The sequence below is a fragment of the Schistocerca serialis genome, chromosome 4 (assembly GCF_023864345.2).
Source record: "Schistocerca serialis cubense isolate TAMUIC-IGC-003099 chromosome 4, iqSchSeri2.2, whole genome shotgun sequence".
Taxonomy (NCBI): domain Eukaryota; kingdom Metazoa; phylum Arthropoda; class Insecta; order Orthoptera; family Acrididae; genus Schistocerca; species Schistocerca serialis.
The window spans coordinates 300,230,939-300,250,218 of record NC_064641.1 but is presented as its reverse complement, the minus strand read 5'-3'; the positions used below and the strand labels follow the sequence as shown (position 1 = coordinate 300,250,218).

Here is a 19,280-nt window from a genome sequence, read left to right as displayed (position 1 = left end):
TGACGCCTACGGGGAGCCATCCACAAGGTGCAGTCATGGGCTCTAGTTTCCCGTTTTCGTCCACGAAGTCATGTGTTACGCATTTCTGTCGGCGTCGCACCGTTCATCCAGAACCAGAACTTTACCTTAATGATGATCTACTCACTGTAGTGGAGACATATCGAATGCCAGCACGGTAGCTCAGCGTGCTCGGTCAGAGGGTTAGCTACCCTCTGTAATAGAAAAAACCTGAGTGAACGGGTCAACTAAGAACCTAAATGGGTGTCATTGGATGTCTGCCCCGAACAAATTCAACGAACAATATAGAACAAAATGAGGTATGAGAGCAACACCAACTGGGGTGCAGATAGCTCTACACTGCTGCAGCTCTACAGAGCCCTTGTTCAGTCCCACCTGGACTATGGGAGTCTGGTTTCTGGCTCGGCGGTGCCCTCTGTATTGCGTGTACTCGACCCAGTGCACCACTGTGGCATTCGCCTAGCGACAGGAGCTTTTAGGGCGAGTCTGGTGATCAATGTCCTTGTGGAGGTCGGAGTCCCTCCATTGCAGGTTAGGCGTGCACAACTGCTGGCCAGTTACACTGCACACTTTCATAGTTCTCCTGCGCATCCGAATCACCGTCTCCTTTTCCCACCCACGGCAGTTCATCTCCGGCATTGGTGGCCCAGATCAGGGTTTCCAATTGCAGTTCGTGTCCAATCACTTATTTCCAAACTGGAGCCCTTGCCTTTACCACGTATACTTGAGTCTATTCACGTACACCTCCATGGTGTACACCTAGGCCGCGGCTTTGCCTGAACCTTTCACATGCCCCTAAGGACTCAGTTAACCCCGCGGCTCTCCGCTGCCACTTGACATGTACCTAGGCCATGAAGTGGTTTGTTTACACCGACTGTCAGATGGCTGATGATCATGTCGGCAATATGTCCATGGAGGACATATTGAACAGCATTCCTTGCCCGATGGCTGCAGTGTTTTCACTGCCGAGCTCGTGGCTATATCTCGTGCTCTTGAGCACGTCCGTTGTGGTTTCATCTGTGTACTGACTCCTTGAGCAGCCTACAAGCTATCGACCAGTGCTACCCTCGTTATCCTTTGGTAGCAACCATCCTGGAGTCCATCTATGCCCTAGAATGTTCCAGTCATTCAGTGGTGTTGGTCTGGACCCCGGGTCACGTTGGAATCCCAGGCAATGAACTTGCCAACAGGCTGGCCAAACAGGCCACGTGGAAACTGCTTATGGAGATCGGCTTCTGTGCAACTGACCTGGATTCAGTATTACACTGCAAGGTTTTGCAACTTTGGGAGACGAAATGGCATAACCCCAGCACACATAACAAACTGCATGCCATTAAGGAGACTACGAATGTGTCCTCCATGCGGGCCTCTCGCAGGGACTCTTGTTGTTTTCTGCCGGCTCCGCATTGGCCATGCTTGTGTGACACATGGCTACCTCCTGCGCCGTGCTGACCCACCCCCAGTGTCGGTGTGGCGTCTGGCTGACAGTGGCCCATATCTTGGTGAGGTGTCCTACTTTGGCTGGCCTGCAACGGACTCTTCAATTACCGGATTCGCTGCCATTAATTTTAGGTGACAACACCTCATCAGCTAATTTAGTTTTATGTTTTATATGTGACAGTGGGTATATAAGTTTTAAAGGATGTCCTTTGTGCCTTTGTGTTCTCCACTCTAATGCTTTTAGGGTGGATGTTTTAATGTGTCGCACAGTGGCTGGCTTTTCCTTTATATTCTCGTGGTCGGCCAGCCATGGTCATCTGCTTTCTTGGTTTTACTTCTTCTACCTGTTTCTTGCTTCTGTGGTTTGCTTTTCCTGTTTCGTCCATCGTAGTATTGGTTGTCCTTCTGTTGTTCTTCTGGTTCTTCCTTTCTCCTGTTATTGTGCTGTGTGTCTCCTTTTTCTTCTTTCCCTTGTATAATTACTTTACCTGGAACAAGGGACCAATGACCCCATTTTAAACCAACCAACCAACCTGAGCACATGGCCATGTGTTGCCTCGTCTGGCTCCTCAAATCGCAAGGTAACCTGTGCTGCTCCCAGTGCAGTTTCAGCCACTACCATTCTGCTCTTGACAATTTAATTCCACTGGAAACAGTGATACAGAAGTCTTTCTGATGACATAATTACTTAGTTGGTGTGTCTTTTTTACCTTGAAAAAGCAATATGACCGCACTTGGAGGTACAACATTCTTTGCCAACATCACGAACGAAGGGAACGTGGACGTCTGTTGCTTATTATTATTAAATTCTTCCTCAAGAATAAAATAATGGAAAATTCAGGATGAAATGTAACAATATTATGAAAAGAATAGTTGCTACTTACCATATAGTGGAGATGCTGAGTCACAGATAGGCACTAAAAAAAGACTGTCACAAGATAAGCTTTCTGCCAACCAGGTCTGGCTTCAGTTGCCAGCAACTGTGGTTGTGTGTGTGTGTGTGTGTGTGTGTGTGTGTGTGTGTGTGTGTGTGTCTGTCTGTCTGTCTGTCTGTCGCCTATTTTTGACAAAGGCCTTGTTGTCCGAAAGCTTATTCTGTGGCAGTCTTTTTGTTGTGCCTATCTGTGACTCAGCATCTTTGCTCTATAGTGAATAGCAACTATCCTTTTCATAATAATATTGTTACATTCCTCAAGCGTAGGTGCTTTTGCTCTCTCATTGGTGTCATACTGCTTTGATCGGGAGAATGGGATCCCCCATTCAGTGTACTCAGTGTCACTGTGTTTGCAATGGCACCTCTTCCACAGTCAGAAACCCTGTTGAAAGTTCTTTGCATTTGAATGACTTCACAATCTACTACTCCTCTGACTTTAAAATAACGAGGAAATTGCAGCTGACCGAGAGACTGGAAAATTGGGTCAGTAAAATTGTTTTTAATTTCTCTGTTACAGAATACTGCTTCAGTCAGTTTTAATCATGCTTGTTGTAGCTTAACCAACCAGAACTCATGATGGGGAGACAGTATTTTAAGTTTTAAGGACATGTGCACTTTAGGCCTACTATTTGACACGAAACTAAAATGGCCCTCTCATCTGGGAGAGTGTTAACTGAGCATCAAAATACTGAATATTTTGAAATGCCTCAACAGAGAGGTGTGAGGAGCTAACAGGTTCTGCCTCCTGCAGTTATGTCTGTCAGATGATGATTAGATTACAGCAGCATGGTGTATGGCTCAGCACATACTTCCTGCCTTAAGATGTTAGATGTTGTCCACAATGAGGGCATATGGATATCAACTGGAGCATTTTGGACAGCCTAGTTCAGTTCTCTGTGCAGAGTGTGATGAACCATCACACTGGATTCGGCAGTGCCTTCATCTTGCTTGACAGGCCATGGAAATCTCAGCATTGCCTCAGTCATTGGGTATTTAGTGCAGCAGTCCACCCCACCTTTGAGTGGCTGTTCGGATTTCAGCCCCATGTGACCATGCTATTTGGGATACATGCAACCACCTATCTCACAGATCTGGACACACCAGATCTCCCAATATGCAGACAAGGATGGAATAAATTGGTCTTGGTGCCTCCAGAGGTCCAGTGTGATTTTAAGCTTGATTTTTACTCTAGGTTATGTTCTTAAAAAATCCATTTACTTCAGTTCTAAGTACCAGTGTGTTGGGATTGTATACATAGATGGATCCCAGCAAAGGAATGCAGTCAGTTGTTCCACTGTTTTCCCTTACAGGATTTTCCTAATTCCCCATATGCAACGATTTACTTATAATGAAGTGAAGTTACTTGGCACTGCAGCAGCACTGGAGTGGCTTCAAAGGCATCATAGTACAAAGTTCCTGGTTTGCTCTAACTCACTCTGTGCACTTCAAGTTGTCCATCAAATGTTTCCGGTAGACCAGTTGATTCAGGTCCATTCATGGCTCCTTTCAGCAGATCCAACACTGAGGGGAGGTGGTAGTCTTTTGCTAGGTAACTGAATTTTTTGTCGGGATAAAAGGAAATGGCATAGCTGACAAAGCAGTCAAAGAAGCATGTAGGGATGGTGTTCTATGTCGATGATCTCCTTGCATGCCATCATCTAATTGTTGGGCAGAAGAATCATGTGTCATTGGGAAAGTGAATGGTTGGTAGTGGAACTGCAGTCACTCAAACTGAACGCACAGGCGTGGCGGACTACAAGCCAGTCGCACCGATGAAAGGAAGTGCTGCTCACCATACTGCACATGCCCATTAACACATAGTCTCCCCCTCAGACAGAAGGATCCACTACTTGTTAAGTTTGTGGTATGCCACTTTCTGTTCAACATATTTTGCCTAAATGTGTTTTGTATACTTACATCAGGGCGGCCTTCAACTTGGCTGGAGATCTTCCTACCATCCTCGCTTTCGCCGACGCCAGTGTAACGTGGGTTCTGAAATTTTGTGAATTGCTGGGCTTCACTCCTAAAATTCTGGAATTAGGAGATCACCGAGCTCTGAATTTTTTTACTATTTTTTTAATCGAATTTTCAGTGTCGAAGTTTAGTGTAACATGACAGCATTTTTTTAGTAACTAATAGGTGAATTTAAATGCATTATAAGCAACTCCACCTGTGTGGACAGGTCTTGTGTCACCCCCACCCCTATGAGAATGAGAATGGCAGGCTGACACTTCTTAAAAGTCAGTGATGACCCTGCTGTTGAGTGTCCACATGCAACATAGTCTTAATCATCATAATCATCATCAATGAAAACAGTTTCTCCAGTTTCTCTTCCTAAGCAACCTTGTTCAGAATTCTCCCTTCCCCTCACCACTCTTAACCCCCTGTCATCTGTCGCCCCTGTCATCTGTCGCCAAAAGCTAGCTGGTTTCCCACTCCTTTGAGCCATGTGACACAAGCAGATAGTGAACCGGCCTGGTCTAGTGTGTTGATTGATGAAAAATTTTGGAAAGGTCAACCTTATGTTTCGTCTGAATACTTCCTTTACTCTTACAATAGTCAGTAAGCAATTGAATACATAGTAGCATAAGAAGATATAGAGCTCATCTCATCACAGTAAGTGAATTGAATATTTTGGTGTGGACATGTGAGCATGATGTCTTGAAACATTTTACTGTTCTGCTGTTGGAATGAGATAAAGTTGACACAAGTTGGAATGAGATAAAGTTGACACAAATTCACAAAAACAAATTCATAAAGCCTTTAGTCAAGACTCAGTATATGAGGCATTACATTTCCCAAGTTACAAAGTTGTGGTAGTTCTGGGCTCTTCATGGGTCGCAGTGTTTAGAATTTACAGGTCCCTCAATCTGGGTAAAACTATCACTGCCAGTCATTAATGGGGAGAGGGGTGATATACCGTTAGAGGTTGTATTTATAATCTTCAAAGAAGTTTCTAGTCTTGTTTTCAGAGTGACAGAGGTGGTATTTATCGTGTATGCTTAACATTTATCAGTTTCGTTGTTTGTCATCAAACTTCCATAAATTTTAAAAATGAATTTTCTTTCTTGTTCAGACCTACCACCAGGGCTTCCATGCTCTCTGGTCCATCATCTATGTTTCTTAGTTGTTGACGGTATTTGTTGATCATTCTGCCCAAGTTTTTGCCTCAGTGTCTCAGAGTTTTAAATATAGTTCTTTGTTTGTTGCTACGTTTCTTTCCAACATTTAATTGATTTTTTGGGTCAACTTCATCTTCATAAATGTTACTGTTCAATATTTTCCTTTTCTTAACCTTCACTTCATGATTTCCTTATTTTTCATGGGTACTGCTGCATGGTCCATTTGAAATTCTCTCAGAAGTTTGTTTGGTGATCTTGAAGTTTTTTATTTGTAAGGCAGTCTTGAAATTTGTAGGTATCAGTTTCAGTGGAGACAAATGGCACAATTCTATAAGACTTTGCTGTTTGTATTCTTGTTCATGTACTGGAAAGTCCCCAACAATTTTGTGAAAAAAAATTTCTTTCCCAGTTTGAGCATTAAAGTCTCTCATTGGAATTTTAATGTTATTTTCTGGAATTTTCTGGGTTTCTGATTCCAGTAGTTCCCAGAACTCACTCACTTTCCTAAGAGTTCTTTTTGTTATTGACATTGCTTGTTGCAAGAGCATAAGTTGACTTATACGTTTTGGTGGCACGCGTTATTGATAGATGCTAAAGCCTTTTAGAGGCAGATGTAAGTTCCTTTAAATTGTTCACAACAAAAGTTTTCCTCAAATGAGATGTACTATTCATTATATATTTTCATGATTTGACCTTGCAAATCCTGTAGTTCTCAAACTTCATTAAATACTCATCATTGAGTCTGTGTTACTATAGAGCCAAAATGACCAGGTTCTGTTCCTCATGGATATTTATGAGCTGTTTTGGTTTTTCTAAATGTAAAAGTGTGTTAATGTTGTATGTTCCAAAGAAATATTTATTGTTCAGTTGAATTTTGGAATTCCTATTTCCAAAAATCACAGGCTCTTTCTTATCCATGTACATTAGTATGGACTCTACAGAATCCAGTGGCCCATTTGCATTACTTAGTGCAATGACAGATTCATTCCTCAGTGTACCACCTGGATGGGTTTCTTTTGTATTTGTTTCCATCATGTTCGGGATACCACTTGCACTTGTGATGACAGTGTGTATATCAAAGAGTTCCCAGCATCCCTGCAGCATGCATTATTTCATTTGTTACGTAAAAGACTTGTCATCTCTTAATTTAAATTTTGAAGGAACTTTACCATAGTATCCTTTCTTTCAGTCTGGAGTGCAGGAAGAATGATTGTTCAAATGCCTGTGTGAGTGGTGCAGTTAATCTAATCTAGTCTTCATGACCCCTGTGTGAGTGATACATTAGGAGTTGTAGTATATGCCTAGAGCCATCATTTAAAGCCAGTTCTTGATACTTCGTAAGCAGGCTTTCTTGGAATAGTTTTTCTGTCTTCAATCGAGAGTCTGCTAGTCAAGTTTCTTCAACATCTCTGTAACTCCCTCCCACAGGTCAAATAAAGCTGGGACTGCCCTTGTCTGTAAAAGTTAAATATCCCCCATTAGCTCTATTCGGTGTGGATCCCACATACTTCAGCAAAATTCTAGAACTGGTCACTCAAGTGATCTGTAGGCAATCTCCTTTTAGTCTACCACCTGCTTTACCCGCAACTGAGCCTTCATGATCATTCCATTTCATATCCCTACAAAGTATGACACCCAGGTTTTTGTATGAGCTGGCCGATTCCAGTTGTGACTCATTGATATTATAGTTGTAGGACACATTTTTTCATTTTGTGAACTGTACAGTTTTACATTTCTGACCATAAATTGCCAGTCTTTGCACCCCTTTCCCACTTGCTCATCTTTTTTATTGAAATGATGTGGGACGAGTCGGTTAACAGGTGGTTTTTTTTTTATTACGAGCTCCCAGTTTTTAAGTTTAAATTCATCAGTGGAACAGAGGGAGTTGTCTAGACAAAACAATTTCAAAGTTGCAATTTTTGACGTTTAGCTCACTGGAGGAGACGTGATGCCATTGCTGAGGTAACACCAATGGCGAACTGGCTTTCACCACCACGCCGCCATCAGTTTGGTTGGTAAAGTACCCCTGTTACCATGTTGTGGATAAGGAGTACCATGTGGGGTCACACATTAGATGCATTCACATTTGTCAGCTCTCATTGCAAAGTAGTATTTTCTGGTGTTGAGGTGATCTGCACTCATCAGGTATTGCGAATAGTGTTTTGTGTTGGCACTGCATTAATGACGACGGTGCAGTACGTCTAAACATGAGATTCACAATAAAAATGGTCATTCAGCAACACATTCACCAGCTGTGAAGATGATGTTCTGCTGCAAAACATTACTCCGAATTCAATAATAGTAATGGACAATGCGGGAGAGACTGTAGTTACTTGAATATTGTGATAGAGGTGTAAGTTTTACACAGCAAAATACTCTCCTCTTTGTGTGTTATCACTTGCCAAACTTTTGTTCAGATATCCCAAACCATTATGAGATATGAGGAATTTATGAATGTTTCAATTTGGCCTTTTCTCTGGCGCATGAGTTTGTGATGGAGCGGTGTACATACATTCAATTTTCTTCCTTCCAAGTTTAAAGAATAATTAAGTATGTTGCCTACATTTTGTATGCAGCAACATTTGACTCAACACACACCGAATGCAAATTCGTAGCAACCCCTATTTTTCACTGCAAACTTTAAGAATTTCTTGCAGTAGTTAACTGAATGTAAACATATCACAATAATTTTGACAATTTACGAAATGACAGGCAGTTCATCATGAAGCTGATAAATTACGCTATAAGATGTGTGAGAATCAGAATTTACTAGTGAGCAGCTTCTTTAAAATTGTATGAGAAAGATTGCAGATCGGCTGGATTGCGCATCTTGCATTTCATGCAGTCAGGCTAGTCTGTCAGGTAGGCCTGGCATTGTTGTCACCTGCTGACGTGCTCAGCATACGCTGGCAACTAGGCTAACCTCCACTTGCTCCATACTGAACTGTCAAAGTTCACAACTAATTTTAAACACGCTACAAATTAGATTTACGAGGGGCGTTGGAAAAGTCCAAGCAAAAATAAAAACTACTTACGTGTTTGGGGTAAACCTTTCTTATTTTTCGACATAGTCTCCTTTTAGACTTATACCCTTCATCCAATGCTGTTCTAATTTGTTGATCCCTTCCGAATAATAGGAATTGTACAAGTCTGCAAAATAGCTGTTAGTTGCTGCAGTCACCTCCTCGTTTGAATAAAATCTTTGTCCCGCCAGCCATTTCTTCAAATTGGGGAGCAAATAGTAGCCCGAGGGAGCCAAGTCTGGAGAATAGGGGGGATGTGAAATGAGTTGGAAATATGTTTCCATTAATTTTGCGACCACAACTGCTGAGATATGTGCTGGTGCATTGTCGTGATGGAAATTTTGTGGTCCAATCGTGGGGTGTTTTTTCCCCCCCAGCTCGGTTTTCAAACGGTCCAATAAAGTTGAATAATATTCGCCTGTAATAGTTTTACCCTTTTCCAGATAGTCGATGAGGATTATCCCTTGCGAATCCCAAAAGACAGTCGCCATAACCTTTCCGGCCAAAGGAATGGTCTTCACCTTTTTTGGTGCAGATTCTCCCTTGGTAACCCATTGTTTAGATTGTTGTTTGGTCTCAGGAGTATAGTAATGTATCCATGTTTCATCCACAATGACAAAACAACACTTAAAGTCCCGCGGATTCTTCCTGAACAGCTGCAAACCATCCTTGCAACACTTCACACGATACCGTTTTTGGTCATGCACGGGCAATCGCAGAACCCATTTTGCGAATAGCTTTCTCAAGCCCTAATGTTTATGCAAAATATTATGTACCCATTCATTTGAGATTCCCACAGCACTAGCAATCTCAGACATCTTAACTCTTCTGTCATCCATCACCATATCATGGATTTCATCAATGATTTCTGGAGTCGTAACCTCCACAGGGCCTCCAGAACATTCAGCTCCACTTGTGCCCATATGGCCACTCCAAAAATTTTGAACCCACTTATAAATTGTTCTAATTGCAGGTGGAGAGTCACCATATTGTTTATCAAGCTTTTCTTTAGTCCCCTGAGGCGTTTTGCCTTTCATCAAGTGATGTTTAATCACCACATGAAATTCTTTTTTGTCCTTTTTTTGACAATCACTCGACTTCCTTGATTCATACAAATGCCAAACACAAAGAAATAGACCAGTATTGCTGGAACTTGGTGTGCATTCTTTCCAAAGATTTTACTAACTAAACATGACCTTGATACGCACCAGTGGTGCCATCTCTCGGACTTTGCACGAACTTTTCAAACGCCCCTCGTAAAACTTGCTTCGCCACCTGTCAAATATGTTATGTTATTGGGCAAATGATCAAAAATTTTTATTGGTGCATATTGAACTCTTCTCTGAGCCACTGACAGCTTTAACAAGGGATAATAAAGGTAACTTTCCTGCTAGAGTTGTAGGTATGTACATCGCTGTTTTTCTCAAATTTTGTGATGTATTATTTATGACGAATTTCATTAGAGAAAACAAGTATTGTGATGGCACAGTTACAATGCCTAACTCCTTAAAGAAGTTCCTTCACGACATTCATGGGTGAACACACATTGTTCTTACTGCTCACTTTTGTGCGATCAACACTTCCTTTTTAAGTTATGAGTTACCCCAGAAAATTTTTTCCATATGGTATTGCTGAGTGGAAATCATTTGTTTGAGAAGCCCAGTAGTATGCTCCCTCCAGTTCACGCTTTCATCACTATGTACACCCAAAAATTTTGAGGATTCTAACCTATTTACTGACTCCTGCTCGTGTGTTACATCAGTTGTTGGTATGACGCTCTTCGTAGTACAGAATTGAATGTAGTGTTTTTTCTCAAAATTTAGGGGGAGTCCATGTTTAGAGAACCGCTTAATAATTACTTGTAAAACATCATTAACAATCACTTCTGTTGCTTTCAAACGCGATTTATTGTAACACTAGTATCATCTGCAAAAAGTACCAATTTTGCTTGTTGCCTGTTAAGTGGAAGGTCATTAACATATATAAGGAATTGGATTGCATCAAAAATTGAAGCCTGTGGGGCTCCCTTCGTGATTTTATCCCAATCACTAAAATCTTCTATCTTTCTGACATTGTCTGAACTATTCAGCACAACCTTTTGCATTCTGTTTGGCAAATATTATTCAAACCATCTGTGTGTAAAGTCATCAGTTCCATTTTCTAAGAGAGTATCACGATCTACACAGTTGAAGACCTTGGAGGGATCACAAACAATACCAATTGGCGATATACTATTTTTTGAGGCTTGTGTTGTTTGATGAGTGAATATTTATGCCGCTTCTTTCGGGCAGTACTTTTATTATTGATGACTGCATATTTATGCCGCTTCTTTCGGGCAGTACTTTTATTATTGATGACTGCATCATTTTCAAAAAGTCTGAGGTTTCTGTTAACATTGTTTGCAAGATCATTAATGTAAAACACAAACGGCAATGGACCCAACACACTTCCATGGGCACACCTGAAGTTACTTCACATCTGACGATAACTCTCCATCCAAGATAACTTGCTATGTCCCCCCTATCAAAAAATCCTCAATCCAGTCAAAAATTTCACTAGACACCTCATGTTGGGTCATCCGCAGAACAGTGTCTCGTGCAGAAATTGGTAATTTATGACAACACCAGAAGTAAAGATAGTTGCTGCCAGACAAATCAGTGAATTGGAGTATCTTTGTGAACATGTCTCCATATTTTTCCTTTCGCCTCCACAACTATAAAGTTATTTATGTGAGAGCACAGTGCTGCTCAACCTGAGTCTCTGTGTAATCAGTGGCTTAAGTCGACAGTATTGTCACAGTGCAGATCCAGCTACATGCTAATAGAACATTTCTTCAGAACTGTGTCAGGTTATAGACTCTGATTTGGAACTATCATTATTCATTGAAAGTGTCTGCAACAGTGTCAAATATGTGTCATCTGTGAGGACAATAATTGTTTCAAAAAGTAAGCATTCACCTTGCTCAAGTTTTAATAATTTATGTTTATGTGCTTTTTTAAAAATGTAGTATACTGAGCATACTTATCTTTCCACCTATTTATGTTGTCCTTTGTATTTGGTAATCATTGTTGCCAAAACCGCGTCATGGTCACTGATACCAGTTTCGATGTGGACATCCTCAAAGAGGTCAGGTCACAATTAACTCTAAATATTTCCATTACAAGTGTAGTTCTTAACTATCTGCTCAAGCTAGTTTTCAGAGAATACATTTTGTGATGTTTCACGGGATGTCTTGTCATGCCCTACAGACAAAACTGTAACTTTTCAAATTGATGTTTGGGTGATTAAAGTCTCTACAGATGATTACAATATGATTGGGGAACTTACACATAAGTGACATGAAGTTTTCTCTGAAGTTTCCAATTAGATCAGAGGTTGAGCATGGTGGGCTATAGAAGAATCTGATCATCTTTTATGTCCACCCTTGATACTGAGTCTAGCCCAAACCATCCCACATGCAGCTTCAATTTCTACTTCAGTGGATTTGAGTTTCTTGTCTACTGTAACAAATGTACCACCTCCATTTCCCAGTAGCCTCCTTTTGATATACACTTCAGTTGTCCCTAAAAATCTGACTGCTATCAATCTTCAGTTTAAACCAGCTTTCTGTACCAAATATTACATGAGCTTCACTGCTTTTCAGGAGTGCTTCAAACTCTGGCACTTTGTTGCAAATGCTTTGGCAGCTAACTGCTAGTATTTTAATATTCTCTTGGATCCTACAGTTATACGTCTAGGTCTCGCACAGCTGTCATCATTGGGACTGGATGGAGAGTAGCCTAATCTTAAAAGCACCCCACACATAGACGGCTACCTGGGTAGCAGCCTCTGAAGTGTAGTACAACCGTGGTCGCTTTAGTGGGACCCAATAATTCTCAATCCTATGATGACGCAGCTCCAGGAAGTGGCACCCTAGCTTGTCACAGAACCTTTGAATTCTCTGGTACGTCCTTCCGCTTGACTCTGAACTGGGGGGACCACGATAATTTGCCGGGGCAATGCTGCTAATTGTGAGCTTCATTGAAGCTCCATGGGCAGACCTGGTCTTCTCAACCATCTCTCCACATCGCTGAAATGGTCAAAGTATTATTGTGGTACCCAGATGACAGACATTGTTTGTTCCAACATGTGCCACAATCTGCAGTTGGTTGGACCCTGTTCCATTTGTGGCTGCTGGAATAGTGTCTTCAACCTGTTCAGCTGCCAATGATTAATAGAACCTACCCTTCTGTGTTTGCTGCCTCCTGATAGAGGACAAAGCAGGTTTCCCCAACACAGGTGAACTGAGCCCCACTGGCTCAGCTTCTGTTCGGTGAAAAACAGCACTCAAACTTATTGGTTAGGGGGATTAGTATAACACACTGAGTCCTTCCTTGTCTCTGTCTACCCTGCACAGGATGCCTAAATCTGCCATTGATATGCCACTCACAGTCAAGTGGACGAGTGATGACAGATCCCATACTTCCATCAGAGGAGATGAGATCCGCGGCAGAAGATAGTACTTGAGGTGCCTTTGATACCACAGGCTTGTGTTACATGACTCTCAGAAGCTCTTCCAACACACCAATTCTCAGCAACTGCCAATCATTTGACAGTGGTTAGGGCATTTTCGACCTACTTACAAACGTCAACTAACTCATCCTGTGTTTGAGAACACGGTGGAGCTGCATTGTTGTTGGTCAAGTGTTTTACAGAACAGTGAATAAATAACTTTAAAATCTAAGCCTGATGATGGCCTTATAAACTAAGAATTGAAGCAAATACACAAAACAATACTTCTATTAAGGCAACAGAACTATTGCTCATGTAATTATACAGTAAAATTGGAGAATAATTATTTTGGACGAGGATAGGTCTGCTGTTCTCAAAAATTTTAAAACAGCACAAATAACTTTAAACTTGCACTTGATAAAAAGAGTACCAGTATGAGTTCATTTTCGCACTCACAAATGTTCAAAATTTCACAGTATATCACAATACATATTGATACAATCAGTGAAAGATTACACAGAAATGATGCAAACAGTAAAATATGCAAATTTAGAATTTCAAATTGGCACATGAATCTGGCATATGCCGTCTCACATAAAGGAAAATTCCAAAATTGGCTTTTACATATAAATAAACATGTTAATTGCACAAATCTCTTTAGTTAGCTGTTTATAAGAAAACATCTACACTGGTATGCCAAAGATGAGCACTGCAGTGTCAGTTTACCTCGATCACAATTGCGAAAATCTGCAGCGCCATCAAAGCATGTCTTCTGCCTAGAACAGCTAACATTGTGGCAATAATGGAACTTGTAGTCCCTAGTCACTCAGAATTATAAAATATAGGGTGCATGGAAAGTACTTACAGAAAATAAACAGCTTCATCTCCTTTTATAGTAAATCCTCTCTATATTTCTTAAATCAGATTAAATCTAATGCCTGCATTCAAAAATGAGTTGCCAGTCACATGTTTTTTGACACTGAGAGATGACTGATTAGTTCTTCAGTTAGTGTCCAGATTCCCTTACTTCCTGGCATATCATCATTTTTCTCCATAAATGTTTCAATAGCTTCCTTAGCCGTCTTGAAGGATATAAGTGCCCTCACCAAATTTCTAGCACAACCTAACAAAGGAAATGCTAGAGATTGGAGTGCCAGTCAATTTAATCAACAGGAACAGTGAGTGGCCTAAACTTCCTTGACAGCTGAAATTTCAAAAATCTGGTGATGATCAGTTTAGCTGATCAAGTCTCTCGTTGTTTAATTTAGCTTGACATTTTTAACTTTTTTTAGATCCTGTGGAACTCATGTATTTTTCATGTTTAGGATTGTTAATACACTTTCTGTTCCCAAAAGTGCTAATGGTATTCCACAACATTGTGAACCTTTTCAAATTTTGGTTCTTAGATGGCTGCCATTTTGTTGTTATATGCCTGTTGTAGCAAATGCATGTTAACATGTATAGTTGTCAGTGGGCTAACAAGTACAAATACGTGTATGTAGAGTTGACTCCTTACAGTACCTTCAAAAAATAGTTTTGCAACATGTGTACAATTGTAATAGCATCACCTGTAAAGAACAAACAAACTTAAAAAACTATAATGCCAAATGAAATAAACAGTGTTACTTTCTCCTTCTGCCACTACCTCCCCCCTCTCCCTCCACTACGATTTCACTAATAATAATAAGAATCCTCTTCCCACCTTCTATTCCTGTTCTCCACTCCCATCTCCCTCTTCCTTCTGCTTTCATCTTTTCCGTCCTTCTTACTGAGCATAAACCCCCCCCCCTTTCTTATCCTTCTTCCTGTTTTTATTGTTACTTTTTTTCATGTATTCATCAGCAGCAGCCAGTTTGAAATCCAGTGTTAAATGATACATTATATTATGCTATTTCCCATTCATTTTCTCAAATCATCTATCTGAACCTCTGTTCTGTACAACATAGTTCATCCTCTAGCAATACATATGGCCATCAGTAATTCTGTGAAACACTGTTGATCTGTAAGCTGCAAGTGATAGCTGCTATCGTTCACTAGTTTCTTTTTCTGGATTGTAATTGCTTCTACATAGTGGTTAGCAGGAGATTTTTTTTATAACATTTTGTACACATTCATAACTAGGTTGAAAATTATTGAGGAGGATACTCATGTACGTGGATATGCCATGTTATGTGTACTTCACCGTAATGTTCCATTCTATAAATATACTTTAAATCCACAGGTCTGGCTTTAAACATCAGAGCAAAGATTTCTACAGCTCGGATTCTTGCTGTTCTGGGATCTGTGTTGGAAGTAGATCACTGCCAAGTGCTGGACACCTTGGCAACCTCACTTGCTCAGAGTAAAGATGATGACAAAGTGATAGAAGACACTGAAAAACTGAAGGAGCAGGAGAAACTTATAGCAGATACACAGACGTTGTTTGAAGGGCAGCAGACATGTCTGGAAATTTTGACAAATATTTGCTCTGGTGATGGTATGTTGAATCATATGCCTTTTACTTTGAGTATTTTCATAGTATATTTAAAATTATTAAAAATATTATATTATTGTATGATAAAATTGTCTTTCTCTGTAAGGATAGAAATGGGACTTCTTTCTTTGATCAGAAGCTATTTCTTTTATAAAAGTAGTAGTGTGTGTGTGTGTGTGAGAGAGAGAGAGAGAGAGAGAGAGAGAGAGAGAGAGAGAGAGAGAGAATATCTGTGCCTAAGATATTTGTTGGTTCTTCTTCTTCTTCTTCTTCTTCTTCTTCTTCTTCCAGGGACATAATCTTACCCTATTTCGGTGTATTCAGTCAAGACATTAAGTCTCGTGAACAGTGTGCCTCAGATCCTCTGTAGGGAAGGGGAAAAAATACAGAGCAATATGCCTGTTGTCGCATACAATGTACAGTAACAGCTTGATTCATTATTATCTGTTACATAAAATTGTTTTTATAAGGAGGCCTTACTGTTAGTGGGTGGATGCTGTGCTGTGTAACCCAAAGATGTGATGCTTACGCTGTGAAATATACTGGATATGTGTTGGTAGGAGGAATTCTGATGAATCATTCACTATTTAACATTGACATCACTGTCAGTAACAGTAACAATTTTAACTAGAGGCAAAGAGACATTCGTTTGTGCATGAAATGCTCAGAAAGTGGTCACACCACCATAAGTACATTTGGAAGAGAAAAGAGGTATGCTGGACTAAACTTTCCAAAAACTGCCAGAAATGAGTCTGGGTGCATTATTTTTCTGATGCAACAACGGATCTGTACACAGGGTGGCCAAAACTAGTGATTTTCCAGAGAAATCCCATATCAAGATGTGTGGTTACATTTCCTCTGTACCCAAAGTAAATGAAACCATACTTAGAAGTCCCAGGAAGTGAAATTTTCATACTTATGAAGAATTTCTGTTCAACCTTCCAGAGAAGTTTTCAAGATTCAGTAAGTGAGTGCACTAGTGCATACAAACAGAAACAATTAGCAGTGAGGGTCTTCTAATTACTTGTAATTTTATTTTGCAAAATCAGTGAATGAAACTGTGCTATCATACTGATATTTGTCGATTGAATTTTCTCTCCCACTGTGTCTTCAATCAAAATAAAATAATCATAAATGCTCTCCAGCTACAGTCAGGACTATACTGCTAATACAAACATTGAAGAATGTGATTTTCGTGTGTATCATCTTTTATGTTAATGCTGTTTGTTTCCAACAAATCATCTCCAGTCAAATTTTGTTTTGTCATTGGAGAGAAACCAGTCTCCCTCTTAACAGTTTCTTTGCTTAGAGTATGCAAATGTTTCTTCCACAGTTTTGTTGAAAACTGCAGTAACCATTTTCCGCAACTGTCACCTGCAATCTCTTTAATTGCTTTTGTACTTAAAGTAGATGGGAAAAAAACAATTACTTTGTCTTTGTTACTTCCAGAGCATTTTTCATTATTTTAGAGATTCTCCTCACTCAGTGCCTTTTCATGCTTGAAATTGCATTCATCGTCTCAGCTATGAAGTAAATTTTTTTTATTACCCCTAACTAAATTTTAGAACCACAAAAATGGAAAATTAATGTTTTGGAATAGAAAGACTTTTCATTACTTTTTCAGCACTTTGAGTGTCTATTAAGTAAGCTAACTTAGGATAATTAAAAAGGCAGACAGTGCTGAACATTCATATGACACGTAATACACTCTTGATTATTTTGGTGATAAATGATTAATTATTAAAAATTAGTTAATAGAATGTAATAATTAACCACAAATTAAACTGTTGAAGTTATTGTCAACATTGACCTCAGAGTTGTAGCAGCCAGACATCATGAAAGGACTCACTTAAAAATGAACCCACACACTTGAAAATGGATTGCTCGATTCAGGATTTTGCAACTCATTGTGGGCTCATAAGTGTGCATCATAAACACGAAAGAAGAAACAAGGCACTGCATTTTAAAATAGATGAAAAATTTTACTTTTTTTAAGTGGCAAAGTATGAGGACAGAGTACAATGGTATTTTTAAAAAATCCAACATGAATGCTTAGGATACAAAATTCCATGGAGAATTATGTCAAACCATCCAATATCTGCAGAAGAGTTAAATGTGGGCAATGTACGCTGTGTGTCTTCTTTGGAGAAAAAACTTGTTTCATTACCTCATAGACGGTAGTAATGCACTTTATGATTTTTTATTTCCACCCAAATGGTTCACAGTACCTTGTCAGTCCTAAATGAAGTGGTGGAACAATGTTTCAAATTAACAATGTGTTTTAAATGAGTATGAAAAATTCCTCTAAGTGTCTCACGCATGTAAGAGCTGAGTAAATTGCACTAGATTTAGAGATTTCCATCTTCTGTGGTCTAAGTTTGATAACTAAAATTCTAGGAGTCAATGACTGCCTGATACTTACTTTGAGAAGGAAAATTTTAACTATGCCGATAGACACATTCAAAAGTAGAAAAAAATTAGTCTAACTTTGGAACAGTTTGTTTGTTCTTTAGGGGAAAAAAAAACAAGAAGTTCATGAGTAAATCCAGGCTATTCATATCCCATTCAAAAGAAAGGATATCTCTGGATAAGAGAAATATCTGGATCAAAGATCTAGGATTGAATGGGAGGAGGGGGTCAGAATTTTGAGGCTTTGGAGCTTGATTGGGCTTGGGTGGGAGATATTCTGGGATTGGGAGATCCAGTATGGAGGCCACACTGGGCTTGGAGGAGAGGAGAGCAGTTGTTGGCAGCAGTGTTAATGGACTATGTTTGTGAGAGAGAAAAATAGCTTCCTCATGTGGTGTGAGGCGTTTCGCCAAGGTTATGGCTGGAACAAAGGAAGTCGCAATTTGCGTACCAGCTGATACAGGTGCCAAGAAGCACAATGTATTGGGAGTGGTGTGTGGCAGAGGCTATGTATAGAAGAACAAGAAGGTGAATAAGGGCTAGTGATCGATTGTTTGGAGTTTGAGAAATGGATTGGAATCAGAGATACCAGGTTTTAAAGTAAGACCTTTAAGAGAATACCAAAGGTAGGTTTACCATACTCCAGGAGCAGTAAACGGAAGGATATTATTGAAGGCCATGTGAAAATATCAAAACATAGGAGTGCTTCACCAAAAATTTTTTTTAAAAGCCGAAGTGGGGAATAACAGTGATCTAGAGTGTTCTACTAAAGAGAGACTATATTTTCATACCACACAGCTAGACACAAAGTTGTTTTCAAAACATCAGACTGCACAGCTCAACTGGCTAAAAAGTTACATGATCCAAAGTGTTCCTCTGCTAGACCCAAAACTGAAGCAGTTATTGTTAACATTATTTCGCCATTTTGAAAATACGTTGCATTCTTTGGAAAACAGTTTTGTAAGTGTAATGATAAAATAGGTCAAGCAGAAGTGAAATAAAACCTGTTCACCTTCTTGTAACATATTTCAGACTAGAGGAGGAATTCCAAGTTAATCTCTTAAGTGTCAATGAAATGTCAGGTGAAACTACTCAGATTTTGGCTCTGTATGTTTTGCAGTGTACAAAAAGATTCAAACTTAAAGAAAGTGTAGTTTGTTATGCTGCGGATTTCTTCCTCCTCCTCCTCCTTCTCTTCTTTTCTCTGCTGTAGATAACACTAACAGCAATTTTAGTGGTGTTCAGAGATATAATTAAAATGAACAACCAAACCATTTCTGAAAAGGGCTGTGTGTAGAGAAAAATGCAACTGAATAAATAAACTTTCATCTTTCAGTAAACTGACAAAGGTTTTAGCTAATTTCAGAACC

At 39.8% G+C, this 19,280-nt stretch overlaps 1 protein-coding gene across 1 annotated transcript in view; it reads left to right on the top strand.

The window, feature by feature from the left end:
* The window catches only part of LOC126473945 (HEAT repeat-containing protein 3), a 289,729-nt gene that overhangs the window by 212,159 nt on the left and 58,290 nt on the right, over window positions 1–19,280 (top strand). The window contains exon 7 of the mRNA XM_050101306.1: window positions 15,250–15,504. Coding sequence (XP_049957263.1) covers window positions 15,250–15,504 — 255 coding nt within the window. The remainder of the gene's footprint in view (window positions 1–15,249; window positions 15,505–19,280) is intronic.